The sequence below is a fragment of the Colobus angolensis genome, unplaced genomic scaffold (genome assembly GCF_000951035.1).
Source record: "Colobus angolensis palliatus isolate OR3802 unplaced genomic scaffold, Cang.pa_1.0 Scaffold213, whole genome shotgun sequence".
NCBI lineage: Eukaryota > Metazoa > Chordata > Mammalia > Primates > Cercopithecidae > Colobus > Colobus angolensis.
In genome coordinates this window covers 3,741,415-3,755,167 of record NW_012115300.1, presented here as the reverse complement: position 1 = coordinate 3,755,167, position 13,753 = coordinate 3,741,415, and the positions used below count along the sequence as shown (strand labels likewise).

At 35.4% G+C, this 13,753-nt stretch overlaps 1 protein-coding gene across 1 annotated transcript in view; it reads right to left on the bottom strand.

Moving 5' to 3' along the window:
• TBC1D32 (TBC1 domain family, member 32) overlaps nucleotides 1-13,753 on the bottom strand; it is a 226,783-nt gene that overhangs the window by 180,127 nt on the left and 32,903 nt on the right. Inside the window, exons 10-12 of the mRNA XM_011942960.1 lie at nucleotides 11,838-11,897; nucleotides 6,950-7,040; nucleotides 2,850-2,990 (exon numbers count right to left, since the gene is read on the bottom strand). Coding sequence (XP_011798350.1) covers nucleotides 2,850-2,990; nucleotides 6,950-7,040; nucleotides 11,838-11,897 — 292 coding nt within the window. The remainder of the gene's footprint in view (nucleotides 1-2,849; nucleotides 2,991-6,949; nucleotides 7,041-11,837; nucleotides 11,898-13,753) is intronic.

Below are 13,753 nucleotides of genomic sequence, written 5' to 3'. Positions count from 1 at the left end.
TTAAACTAAAGAGCTTCTGCACAGCAAAAGAAACTACCATCAGAGTGAACAGGCAACCTACGGAATGGGAGAAAATTTTTGCAATCTACCCATCTATATAATTGAGTTTTTGTACAGACTATTGGGCAATCAGGCAGAAGGGAGCTATAATCTCAGATAGAAGACTCCAGAAGAAATTACATACAAATTAAAACACAGTAAGGCAAGCAATGTTGTAGGTGCTATGTAAAGATACAGTTTTACCATTTATTTTGAACCAATCACTTAAGGTAAACCTATGATAGAAAGATGTATGAATCTGATCAAGGCTATTTGAGTTTATTCAATTAGAAGTAGTAAAATTCAGTTTGCCAAGCTGGTCCAGCTGATTTATCTACACAAAACTGTAGAACAGGCCGGGCACGGTGGCTCAAGCCTGTAATCCCAGCACGTTGGGAGGCCGAGACGGGCAGATCACGAGGTCAAGAGACCGAGACCATCCTGGCTAACACGGTGAAACCCCGTCTCTACCAAAAAAATACAAAAAACTAGCCGGGCGTGGTGGTAGGCGCCTGTAGCCCCAGCTACTTGGGAAGCTGAGGCAGGAGAATGGCGTAAACCCGGGAGGCGGAGCTTGCAGTGAGCTGAGATCTGGCCACTGCACTCCAGCCTGGGTGACAGAGCAAGACTCTATCTCAAAAAAAAAAAAAAAAACTGTAGAACAAGGCTTAGCAAACTTTCCTCTTTGACGAACTAGAGAATAAATATTTTAGATTTTGTGGCCAAATGGTCTCTGTCACAAATACTCTAGTCTGCCGTGGTAGCACTAAATATATGTAGATGATATGCAAATAAATGAGTATGGCCATTCACCAATAAAACTTTGTGTGCACTAAAATTTAATGTATATTTCTCACATATTACAAAACACCCTAATTTTTTTCAACAATTTAAAAACATAAAAACCATTCTTAGCTCACAAGTGTACAAACAAGATAGTAGACCAAATGTGGACCACAGACAAAATTTACCAACTCTTGCTCTAGAGGCTTACATTAAAACAGTCTAGTGAAATCACATGTGAAACTTAAAGGTGAATGTTGACCTAACATTAGTCTAACACAGTCTAACATAGTAGAATAAACCTCTAGAAACTCAATTTTCAGGTGATCTATAATATCTGGTAGGCCAAAATGAAGATGTTAAAAGTCAATACAAAATGATAAATAAATTATGGATGACAAACATATAAATGTAAGCTGAACACTGCACCATCACAAGTATACATTAGTATATTTCTGTAAAGTTCAACAGTATCCTATAAAATGATAGCTCTTTTATTAAAAGTCAATTATCTTCTGAGTGCTCATGATGCATACAATTATGTGGCACTACCATGGGAACTACAACAGATGTATATAAGGCAATGTCTTTTCTCAAGAAGCTCACAATCAACTGAGAAGAAAAGATTTAGAGAAATTTAAAAAGCTACAAAACAGTATAAAAGAGTATTCAAAATAAATATACTCTATACCAGGGGTCAGCAAACTATAGCCATTGTGGACTGATTTTATAAGGCTCACAAGATAGGAATGGATTTCACATTTTTTAAATGTGTCCAAGGTCCTCAAAATCATGCCCAGATTCAATGATTCACTAAGAAGACTCAGAGGATTCAGCATACAATTGTATTCACAGCTATGATTTACTGTAACAAAAGGATACAAAGCAAAAATCAAAGCGCAAAAGTGCACAGGGTGAAGTCCAGAGCTAACCAGTATAAACTACTAAGCGTCCTCTCCTGGTTGAGTCATAGAAAATACACTTAATTATTTCAGCAGCAAGTTATGACAACACATGTGAAATGTCATCTACCAAGAAAACTCAATAGAAAACCAGTCCCTTAGGTTTTTGGGGGATCTAAGTATGTAAGCACACTCTACCTAGCACACGCCAAAATTTTAAACTCCCAAAAGAAAACCAGATACTCCACATAATTAACATTGTACAGTTTAGGTGGTGAACAGTGCACAGTTTAGGCACTCATCAGTTCTAGAAATAATAGGAAATCCAAGTTCCTAGGTCCCAGCCAAGGTCCAACCTTGCAAACAGGCCTTTCTAAGGATAGCTGTTTCAGGCCTGCTGCATTAACTCTTTTTTCGTACACACATAGAATATACAAAAGTAGTATGTGGCCAAAACAGCCTAAAATATTTACTATGTTACTATGTGGTGCTTTACAAAAAAAAAAAAAAAAAAACAGTTTGCTGGTCCCTGTTATATACTATATTCTTAGTTATCATTTTTAATTCCCTTAAGAGTTTAAGAATATACTAACGGCATGTGCTGAAGTTTGACAGGAAAAAAGTAAATGAGACTTAGGGTAAAAATAATATGGTAATATATAAAATGACACAGGGCTTTGCAGTTTATAAAACAGTATTTGCAAACCTCATTTCTCTGTGATCACAAAAATTCTGCAAGCCAAATATTACTGATTTCACAATTCAATTTTTACAGATAAAGAAACTGAAACAACAAAGGTTAAGTGATTTTCCCAAAAGATCACAACTAGTTTATAATGGAATGAGAACTTAAGGTCTTCTAGTTCTAAATCTATATCTGGATTCCTAAAGGCTGAAGGAATAACAAAAACAAAAACAAATAAACAAAAAATACATATAGGAAAAACTACACACTGAAAACTAAAAGAAAACAAACACTTCGAAGTGTATAAGCTACCAATAGACTAAAAGGTATGTAGCTAAGTACCGTAGAAAGGAACATGTCAAATTTCCAAGTTTGAATACTTCATCATATATGAATCTTAGCATATCTTAACAAAACTTATTTCTCCTAATTGTACTTACCTTTTTTATTCTTCAGCTTAATAGGAAATAATTTTCTGCCTTGTTTATAGATCAATAATCTTCCTAAAAGGCACAGTGAGTGAATGAAATAAATATATTGTAATTCTCGTCCTAAGTAGTAGAAAGTTTTCTGCTTTTTTCCTTAAAAGAGAAGCAAACCAGAACATTTATTTAGCGTCATTATATTTTACAGTACCTGTCTTCATTCCCTTCTAGACAATAAACAAGGCTACAGGTTAGAATGGAGACACTGTTGGTCTAAAATCTTTTAATTATTTATTTTCCTTATTGTTTCCTAAGATCTTTTACAATAAAACCCCAAAGAAAAGCAATCATCTTAAAAAGCAGCCTCAGAAAGGAATAGTATACATATAGTGTCCATTCTAAAATAAATACCATAAGATTGTCACAGTTATCTGTCACTGAAGAGGAACTTCAAAAGTAAGTTAAGGGCAGAAGAAAGTTAATAGAAAATGTTAGTTACTGTTTAAGTCCACCAATTAAAAGCCAATATTACAAAAGATCATATTAACAAGCACACATCTAAGTGAAATTAGAATCTCTAAGATATAGACATCTCCCAAAATGTTATTTGTCATTCACTCATTCACCTGCACATTCAAAGTCTGTTGAGTACCTATTCTATACAAGATCCTGAACACTAGTGTCAAAAACCATTAAGAACCATGAAACTGGGCTTCCAATCCAGAGTATGGCAAATAATCTGATCCGACCAGAGCATGAGGAGAACAAGTGGAAGAGAAGGGACTAGAAGGGGCAGATCATGGAGGGACTTAGCCTCATAGGGAATCTGGACTTTATTATAGGGGAAATTGGGAAGACATCAAAGGGTTTTAAGCAGCAAAGTAATAAATATGAACTGTGGAAATCAGGCTCTGATGGCAATATAAAAGTGAATAAAAGAAGGTCAAAGTCTGAAATAAAAAGATCTATCAAGAAAATCATGAACAAAACATTAGTAAAAGGAATGCAGAAGAGTGGTAAAAATAAAAGTTTAAGAAAATAAAATCAATATGCCTTAGGAATGATTACATATGGAGAGTGAAAGAATGAGAGAAGATAAGAAAACTCAAGGTCCTAATTCAAGTATCTTTGTTCAGAGTAAAGTTTTTTTCTATTTAAGTAATTCTAAAAAGAAGGCCAGGCGCAGTAGCTCATGCTTGTAATCCCAGAACTTTGGGAGGCTGAGGCAGGTGATCACCTGAGGTCAGGAGTTTGAGGCCAGCCTGGCCAACATGGTGAAACCTCGTCTCTACTAAAAATACAAAAATTAGCCAGGCATGGTGGCAAGCGCCTGTAATCCTAGCTACTATGGTGGCTGAGGCACGAGAATTGCTTGAACCCGGGAGGCGGAGGTTGCAGTGAGCCAAAATCGCGCCACTGCACTCCAGCCTGGGTGACAGAGTGAGACTTTGTCTAAAAAAAATAGACAGTCTAAAAAGGGAAAAAAACTGTGATTTCAATCTTTAATATTTTAATTCAAAGTGCCCATGTAACATCCAGATAGAGACACTAAATAAGGTGAGTGCGTGTGTGTGAAATTCAGGAAAGGGATGTGGTCTCAAATATTCCAGTCACCATTTATATATAAATATATAATATTTGAAACCATGAAAGTAAACAGTTTCCTCCCAAGACAGCAGGTAGACTAAGGTGAGAAAAGAGCCAAGGACAAAATCTTTATGAGTACAAACATACAAAGAAAAAGAAAGAGATTTTCAAGTGACCAAGAAAAACTTAGAGAATGAGGAACTCTAAACAAGAATGTTACCATGACAAAGAGTGAAAGCAACTGCTGTAGAAGTAGGACAAGAAAGAGGAGATGCTGATACATGGGAAGGTCATGGAGCAGAAGAAATAAAAGCCTTATTTCCATGGCTGAAAAGTGAATATAAGGTAAAGAACGGGACCTGGGAGTATAGAGACTACTTAGAATAGAAGAGCTCTTCTCTAATGGGAAGCAGAGAGGTAAGGCACACAATGAAGCAAAGAACTTGTTCAATATTTTAATATGAAAGACACACGAGAAGGTTAGAGGATGCAGGGAAAAGTGCCAGTAGAAAGTGAGACACAATAATAACAATCTTCTGGTTCTTAAAACACACACAAACACACACACAAACACACACACAAACACACAAGCAATGTTCTGGTTCTTAAAAGACACACACACACACACATACAGAGAAGATAAAAGAATCAAGACACCAATCTAAAACAAAACATCTCTTCTTTGCAGGCTAAGAAGAGGAAATATTGATTAGGGCACATAAATATATATTTGCATACAAAGAAGCAAGACACTTAGAGAATTCATATCTGGAAAGTTCCATTTTTCTTAATGAGAGAGTAAACAAGGGCTCCTCCTCCTGAGAGAGAATCAGGCAGGAGCAAAGCAGAGGGTTCGATGAGACTGACAAGGGCTTGTAATAGCTGTTATGGAACCCTGAAGAAAGAACATCTAGGAGGATTCCAAAGCAACAGAGAGAGAGCAACTGAAGCCAGAAAATATATATTTACTACCAAGCCATATACTCTCTGCTTAATTTCCTGAGTACCAGAAAACATACAGAATTGAATTGACCTAAAGTTGGGCAACTTCAGGCAGAAAACTCTGAAAGAGAAATGCGCAAGAATTCTTTTAAAAACATGGCAACAACAACAAATGCAGTAAGGCACCCTGGGGTCTTTAGTAGATAGGGAAGAGAGCAAAACCATGAAGGGCTGAGAGAGTAATGGGGGGAAAGGAGCTAAATATTACATTTTAATATCAAGAAATTAGAGAAATCTGTAAGTCTGTAAATGAGATAACACATGAACTTATATGTCTTTTTCCTTCTCTTGAAGAATAAATTATAACTTCTACACTTTCTCCTCCCCTACTAAACACTAGCTTGTGAAACCCATTAATTATTGCTCTATCACCATCCCCCTTGCTTTACGTTAGATAAAGAAATTTACCCAAGAATGAAGAAAAGTATAAGATATCGTCATACTCTCAAAAGAGCTTACTATATGCTTAAGGAAACAACATAAAAACAACAGAACAATAAAAGCTATCAGGTTCACATGGCAAATCGTGTGACATAAGCAAGAGCAAGAAAAATTCAGAATAGGCAGGGAAGCCTTGAAATTTACAATACAGTTTCTGCCAGGAGCAGGGGCTCAGGCCTGTAATCCCAGCACTTTGGGAGGCTGAGGTGGGGGTATCACAAGGTCAGGAGTTCAAGAGCAGCCTGGCCGGCACAGTGAAACCCCATCTCTACTAAAAATACAAAAAATTAGTCGGGTGTGGTGGCAGGCACCTGTACTCCCAGCAACTTGGGAGGCTGAGGCAGGAGAGTCGCTTGAACCCGGGAGGCAGAGGTTACAGTGAGCCGAGATCATGCCACTGCACTCCAGCCTGGATGACACAGCGAGACTCTGTCTAAAAAAATTAATAAAATACAATTTCTTCTTTCATGATAAATAAGATATCTATTAGTGTAGGGAATTATGGATGGGGCAGTAGGAGTAAAAATAATGTTGTATAGGCATTGGTATGCAAAAAAGACTAAGAGAAGATTCATTTTAGTCAATAACTAGAGAAGAGATCATACAGAGAAATTGGGGCCAGATTACGAAGCATTCGGGACATTTTAGCTCAGACAGAAAATAAGCAAAGAAGGATCACGGGGTGACACGGGGTGTTCAAAAATAAAAACAACATTTTATGGAAGTTTTTCTCCCATTAAAGTGCATATGTGCCTGATTAGATGACTGATACATTACTGTAGGGGAAAGAATGGACTGTATATTATTGCAATATAACAGATTAGGTTATATACCCTAGTATGAATTGAAGAACTGCATCTAATAAGAATCAGTATGGTTGTATATTAATTTCAAATGTAGATCTGTTATAGAAAATAATGATTATAGTGTATCTTATGTGTAAAATATATTTTCCAATGTCATTAATAAAAGTGACCTCATTTACCATAGTAACAATCATTTAAAAATAAAAGTTACTAATAAACTCTATTTACTAATAAAATTTCCCATTTTTAAGAGTATGTAACAGAGGAAGTAATACTTACTGCAGTGCTTTGAATGTCCCAAGGCTTCCTCAGCTCTCCTAGTCTTACACAGTTCAAAGTACTGAATACACTGTTGAATGGCTGTAGTTATCTGATGAAATAATAAGTTATTAATTCCAGAACTTTGCAGCCCTCAAGTCCAAGAATTAAAAGTCAAAGCTGTAAAAATGCTTTGGAGAAATATTTGAGAAAAATATTTAGTATAGTACCTTTCTAGCCATTAAAGCTCAGCCTCCTCAATTACATTTTAACTATGGCATCACTCTGGTGAACACCGTGAAAATATTTGTGGACCAACAAATACAATAATGTTATAATGTTGGTGTCATTGCACAGAAATAAATCTATACTTTATATTTTATAGTGAAAGATGCAAAAACTCTGTGGCCATGACCGTAACTTTGGAAACTATCGTGTCCAGTTCCTTTGCCTTAGAATCTTTTCCTCCTACCCAGGCAGCAAAATATCAAGTGAATCAAGTCTTTATTTCCATCTCAAATACCAGAATTGCTAAAAGTTGATAAAGAAAAATCTCATAAGTCAAACAAAAGAGTCACAATAAAAAAATGATCTCCAACCCCTACTGTACCCAGCGATTCTCCTACTAGTCTCCATTCTAACTCCTCCTCTCATTCTCCACAAGCAGCGGCTTCAAATCTTCTCCCCTTTCCTCAGCACCTGCCTACCCATCGATGGCCTCTTACCCTAATTCCCAAAAAAAAATAAAAGTCACCAGTGATATACGGTGTGATAATTGTTAAGTCTGGTAACAAGGCAGTTGTTGGGGACCTTGAAAAGATCAGTTTCAGAGGAGTTTGGTGAATAAAGCCAGACTATACCAAATAAAGGAATAGGAAGTGAAAAAGTAAAGGCAGTTAGCATAATTTTTATTTTCAAGAAAGACAGCGAGGAAAAATTTTAAAACAGACCAACAACTATATCTTAGAGTCAAGATTAAACTCTTTTTCAGGTTAGAAGGATATGGTTATGCTTAAATGTTACTGGGGGAAGCCAACAGAGAGGAAGAGTTTGACTATATAGGAGAGAAAGGGGAGAGCTGATAGAAAAAAAATATATACAAGAGGAAGAAGCAGATGGAATCCAAGTGGAAGGAAGGATTAATTAAGCTTTAGATAGGAAAGAAAATGAAGGTTTGAAAAGAAGCAAGTTCATAATTGTAGCATCAAGGAATCACTGGATTTTCCCATCTCGTTCATTTTTATGGCCTCAGTCGCATGCAGAAAAGAGGTAACATGGCAGGACTTCTATCTTTAGAAAAGGCCTCCTTACAAGGTGGGATTTTGATAGCATCTAGGAATTTGGATTTCAGGAGGGCTGTCATCATTCTGAGAGCTGAGAATGGCTGACAATGTTTACACAAATAATGTGGTTATGAGGAATACCTGCTTTACCTCTAGGAGTCTTGGACCCTGGTATGTACGAGGCAGAGGGTTTCCATGTGATCAGCAGCCCTTCCTCAAAAACAAAAACCAGGCACTGAGTTTCTAATGAGCTTCCCTGGTATATAACATTTCACATAAGTTGCCACAATTCAATGCTGAAAGAATTAAGCATGTCTTATGTGATTCTAGTGGGGAAAAGACTCTTGGAAGCGATTTCATATCTTCCACACTTCACTGAATGAACTTTTTCCTCTTTGCTGATTGTTCTTTGTATCCTTTCATTGTTATAAATGATAGCTGAGAGCATAACCATATGCTGAATCCTATGACTCCTCCTAGCAAATCATTAAACCTGGGGGTTGTCTTGGGGACCCCTCCCCCTCCCATATCTACAAGTCTTTTCTAAATCAAACGTCAGGGATCCAGACCCATGCCTCCTGGAAATCTGCATTTCAAATATGACTAAATCTAACAAATCTAAAAATCATTATCTTTTCCAGCAAATGTGTGCCTCCCACTGTGTTACTTATCTCAGTGAATGACATTAATCATCAATTGTCTGAGGCCTCAATCACAACCCCCTCATGCAAAAGTCCTCTAAATCCTACATTCTAAATAAAGTATTTTGAGTCCATCTATTTATCCCAATTCTGTCTTATCCTTCTTCCATGGTTCCATCATCTTTTGCTTGGATTATTATACAATGTATTAAACATCTTTTTGCTTCAATACTTCTCCCCTATCTCTACCTAGAACCTTCGACCCATTTTCTAACAAAAAACAAAATAAAACAGAAGTGGATTAAAATAACAACTGACACTTTAGGAAACTCTTGACATGAAAAATTTATAAAATAATACACTTAAGAGAAGCTCTAAAGAATTAGAAGACAAAAGAACAAACAATAGACTGCTTCTTTAACTGAAAACTCAAAACACTGTCTCCAAAATAATCTCTCTCAAAGACTCTTTCGTTCATTCAAGGCTTTAGAAATCCACCCTCCTTGCAACAACTCCTACCCAGCTTTATCTTCACTATCCACTTACTTACACTCCCTTCTTTTCCTTCTACTCTTTCCCTTATATTTTCTTAAACATGCTATCTTTATTTGAGAAAAGGCAGCAATCATAGGAAAGAAAAGGAATAATCTCAGGACACAAACATTCCCATTACATGACATCCCTTTAAACCACAGGAGCAGAGAGCAGATCTATAGTAGGTGAATTTAAATACCAGTCTAAAGAGTCAAGTTGAGAGTATAATGAATGATTTTTCTAACCCCTGTGAAAATAGACACAAATTTGCTATAAAATTCAGGGTTGTACTTGATACTTATTGCCCTATACTATCAAATATATACCAGCCAGTTCATTTAATTGTTAACCCCTAAGGCAGAGATTTTTAAAAAGGTTAAGTACAATAAGACAGGAAAAACCAAGGGAGAATTTAAATGACCAAGCTGTCAAGTCATTTTTTAAAATGACTTTCAGAGAGCAGTAAAAATGGCACTAAATAAAGCCATTTCAGAAACCATTCCTTTAGGGGTTGACTGAATCAAGATTCAAATTGTTAAAAATTAAAGGTTAAATATTTACGCTGACAGCCAAAACTTTTAACCAGTTCATGTCTTTGAGATGCTATAGGAACAAAGATTATCTTAACTTTTTCAGGGATATCTATAAAAAACCAACAGCATACACAAAAATTGACAGCTTAATGCCACCTACTGAAAATGTCATAAACATAAGATAGAATAGAACCACACAAATACAGTAGCCACCAACCACACGCCTATTTAAATTTAAATTAATAAAAACTAAATAAAATTAAAAATACAGTTTCCTATTTAGTCTCATTTCAAGTTTTCAGCAGTCATATGTGGCTCATGGTTACCATGTTGTACAATGCAGATATTTCATCACTGCAGAAAACGACATCAGAGAGCACTGATGAGAAGCTAGAGGAAATATACCAGCAGATCATCATGCTAAACAGGCTGCTATGAGTAAAGTTCTTACACAAGAATCTCTTATAGAACAGAAACACAAATCGATGGAGTGGTCTGCAATTTCCATCACAGATGCACAAAATTTGATCCTTGATTCTGAAAATACAACGGGAATAAACAGATCTTGCATCATTTTCCCCAATGTTTATTTTCAAAAGTGGGGCCAAGTTTACTTTAAAACAATAAATATAATATGAATAATATTTTGATACTTTGTAAATTTAGGAAAGCTTTTTAGAGCAAAGGAGGTTTAAGTTGAAATGTCAAAAAAGTTTGATACACTATATACATAAAATAAACTATTTGACTAAGTTGATAAAATATTAAGATGATTTATAATGACATAATTCCATTTGCAGGTTAAAAGTTAAGGTATAGTTAACTTTTCAAATAAGAAACCAATTTTAAGAATTAGTCTGTAAAAAACCTTATTTGAAATACTTTCACTGGAGCCTCTGTGATAGCAACAGTGACTTATTATCTGTACATAAACCATGGGGAAAAATCATCCTGTTCTTTATTTTTCCTTTCTGTATCAGTCTATGCTCATAAAGCAAAAACAAAGTTTTATTTAAATGGGAATGAGAGAAAAATGAAATGTGGAGGAAGAATTATTTAAATTCAATTTCTCTAAAAATTTTTAAGTATATTTTACCTTTACAAATAAATTCTTACCCTATTATTCAATATCCCTCTCTTCTTCTGCTGCTCAATTCTCTTGATTCTCAAACACAAAACAATTATTGTTCTCCTTCCCTCATTTTATGCTCCACTGCACTCAACCAAAAATCACAATTGCAGAATCTTTTCTTCATGTGACTTCTAAATCAAGGTTCTGCCTAACTACATAAACGATGTTTATTGACTCAAAGCTATATCAGTATAACATTTGAATATCTTAATAAATTTTGTGTTTTTCATTTTGTCAATTATTTATTAGACTTGCTGATTTCTTTCTAATTCTTTCAGTACCCTTACACATTGTTGTACTAGTAGTAACAAATGTAGATGATTTTGGTAATATATTTTAGAGTATTAAGTCTACATTTGGTATAACTCAAACCAATTACTGAAAATGCAAAAGTATTTATCATTATGACTTTCGTCATGTAATATTCACTGAAAAACATGGGTCTATATTATAGAAGTAATGGCTTTATTAATACTTGATCTGAATCAAACTACATGCTACTGCTTAAAAATATGGCTTCTCTCAAACCAGCTTGTTATTTATAGAAGCCAATTTACTATATACATAAAACATATTTTCTAATTGCTATCCTGACTGCATTCATTTTAAGTCTCTATTGTTATCACTTTATGTTCCACAGGATGGTAGTTTAAGATCACATAAAAGGCGAATTGCTTCATTATCCAATATTAATTATCACCACACAACTTTGCATATTCAAGTTATTACATCATATATATTTTGGTAGTATTATTTCTCAACATAAAAAAGGAATTACAGACTTACCAGAGACTTATATTTCTTTTCAAGAAGTCTTAATACTGTAGTTCTGCTATAATGTGCATGCTAAAATTAAAAGGAAATGATATTTAATACGCAAGCTGTGCCACTCAAAATCTATGTTTCCTGCATTATCTTCAATGACAACATCATAAATCACACAATAGCTTAGATTTAAACCATTATAGTCAATGACAGGTGTTTATGTGTGCATTGGATTAGGAGGATAGCAATCACAAGAATGCAAATCGTATCAAAAAACTTGCAGATCATTTAGTGACTGACCAGTAGAAGAACATTCTATCCATCAATTGTGTCCAATTTCCACACTAAACTATTTTAAAATCACCACCAAAAAAAGTATACATATGACAGAATCCAAAAAATGATACACAGTGGGGAAAAGAAAAAAAAAAAAAAAAGCACAACTCTTATACTGAAGAGGATACTGTATGGTCTACATGTGCAGAAATCTGCCAATACTGAAATGCTCTAAAGTGACAGTACCCTAATCATTTTCTGCCAACCATAATTAAAAATGATTGCAAGTGTCAAAAGAGCTTTAAATCTCTCCTTGGAGCAAAATATAGATGTAATTAAAACATTTAAATGTATAGCATTGTACAAAGCCAGGGAAAACTATTAATATTGTTTAGCTAGATTATATAAGATATCATTAGTGTTCAAAATACAGTCTCTTCATTTCACTTAGGAATAAAAATATTGGCCAGGTGGGGTGGCTCACACCTGTAATCCCAGCACTTTGAGAGAACGAGGTGGGCGAATCACGAGGTCAGGAGTTCAAGTATGGTCTCAAATTGGCCAATATGGTGAAACCCTGTCTCTACTAAAAATATAAAAATTAGCCAGGCGTGGTGGCACGCACCTGTAGTCCCAGCTACTCAGGAGGCTGAGGCAGAAGAATCGCTTGAACCCAGGAAGTAGAGGTTGCAGTGAACCGAGATTGCGCCACTGCACTCCAGCCTGGGTGACAGAGAGAGACTCCGTCTCAAAAAAAAAGAATAAATTTTTGACAAACCTAACAAAAACAAGCAATGGGGAAAGGATTTCCTATTTAATAAATAGTGTTGGGAAAACTTAACTCAAGATGGATTAAAGACTTAAACATAAGATCTAAAACCATGAAAACCCTAGAAGAAAACCTAGGCAATACCATTCAGGACATAGGCATGGGCAAGGACTTCATGACTAAAACACCAAAAGCAATGGCAACAAAAGCCAAAATTGATAAATGAGACCTGATTAAACTAAAGAGCTTCTGCATAGCAAAACAAACTATCATCAGAGTGAACAGGCAACCTACAGAAAGGGAGAAAATTTTTGTAATCTATTCATCTGACAAAGGGCTAATATCCAGAATCTACAAAGAACTTAAACAGATTAAGAAGAAAAAAACAAATAACCCCATCAAAAAGTGGGCAAAGGATAAGAACAGACACTTCTCAAAAGAACACACTTATGTAGCCAACAAACTTATGACAAAATGCTCATCATCACTGGTCATTGGAGAAATGCAAATCAAAACCGCAATGAGATACCATCTCACATCAGTTAGAATGGTGATCATTAAAAAGTCAGGAAACAACAGATGCTGGAAAGGATGCGGAGAAATGGGAACATTTTTACACTGTCGGCAGCAGTGTAAATTAGTTCAACCATTGTGGAAGACAGTGTGGCAATTCCTCAAGGATCTAGAACTAGAAATACCATTTGGTCCAGCAATCCCATTACTGGGTATATACCCAAAGGATTATAAATCATTCTACTATAAAGACACATGCATACATATGTTTATTTCAGCACTGTTCACAATAGCATAGACTTGGAACCAACCCAAATGCCCATCAATGATAGACTGGATAAAGAAAATGTGGCACATATACACCATGGAATACTATGCA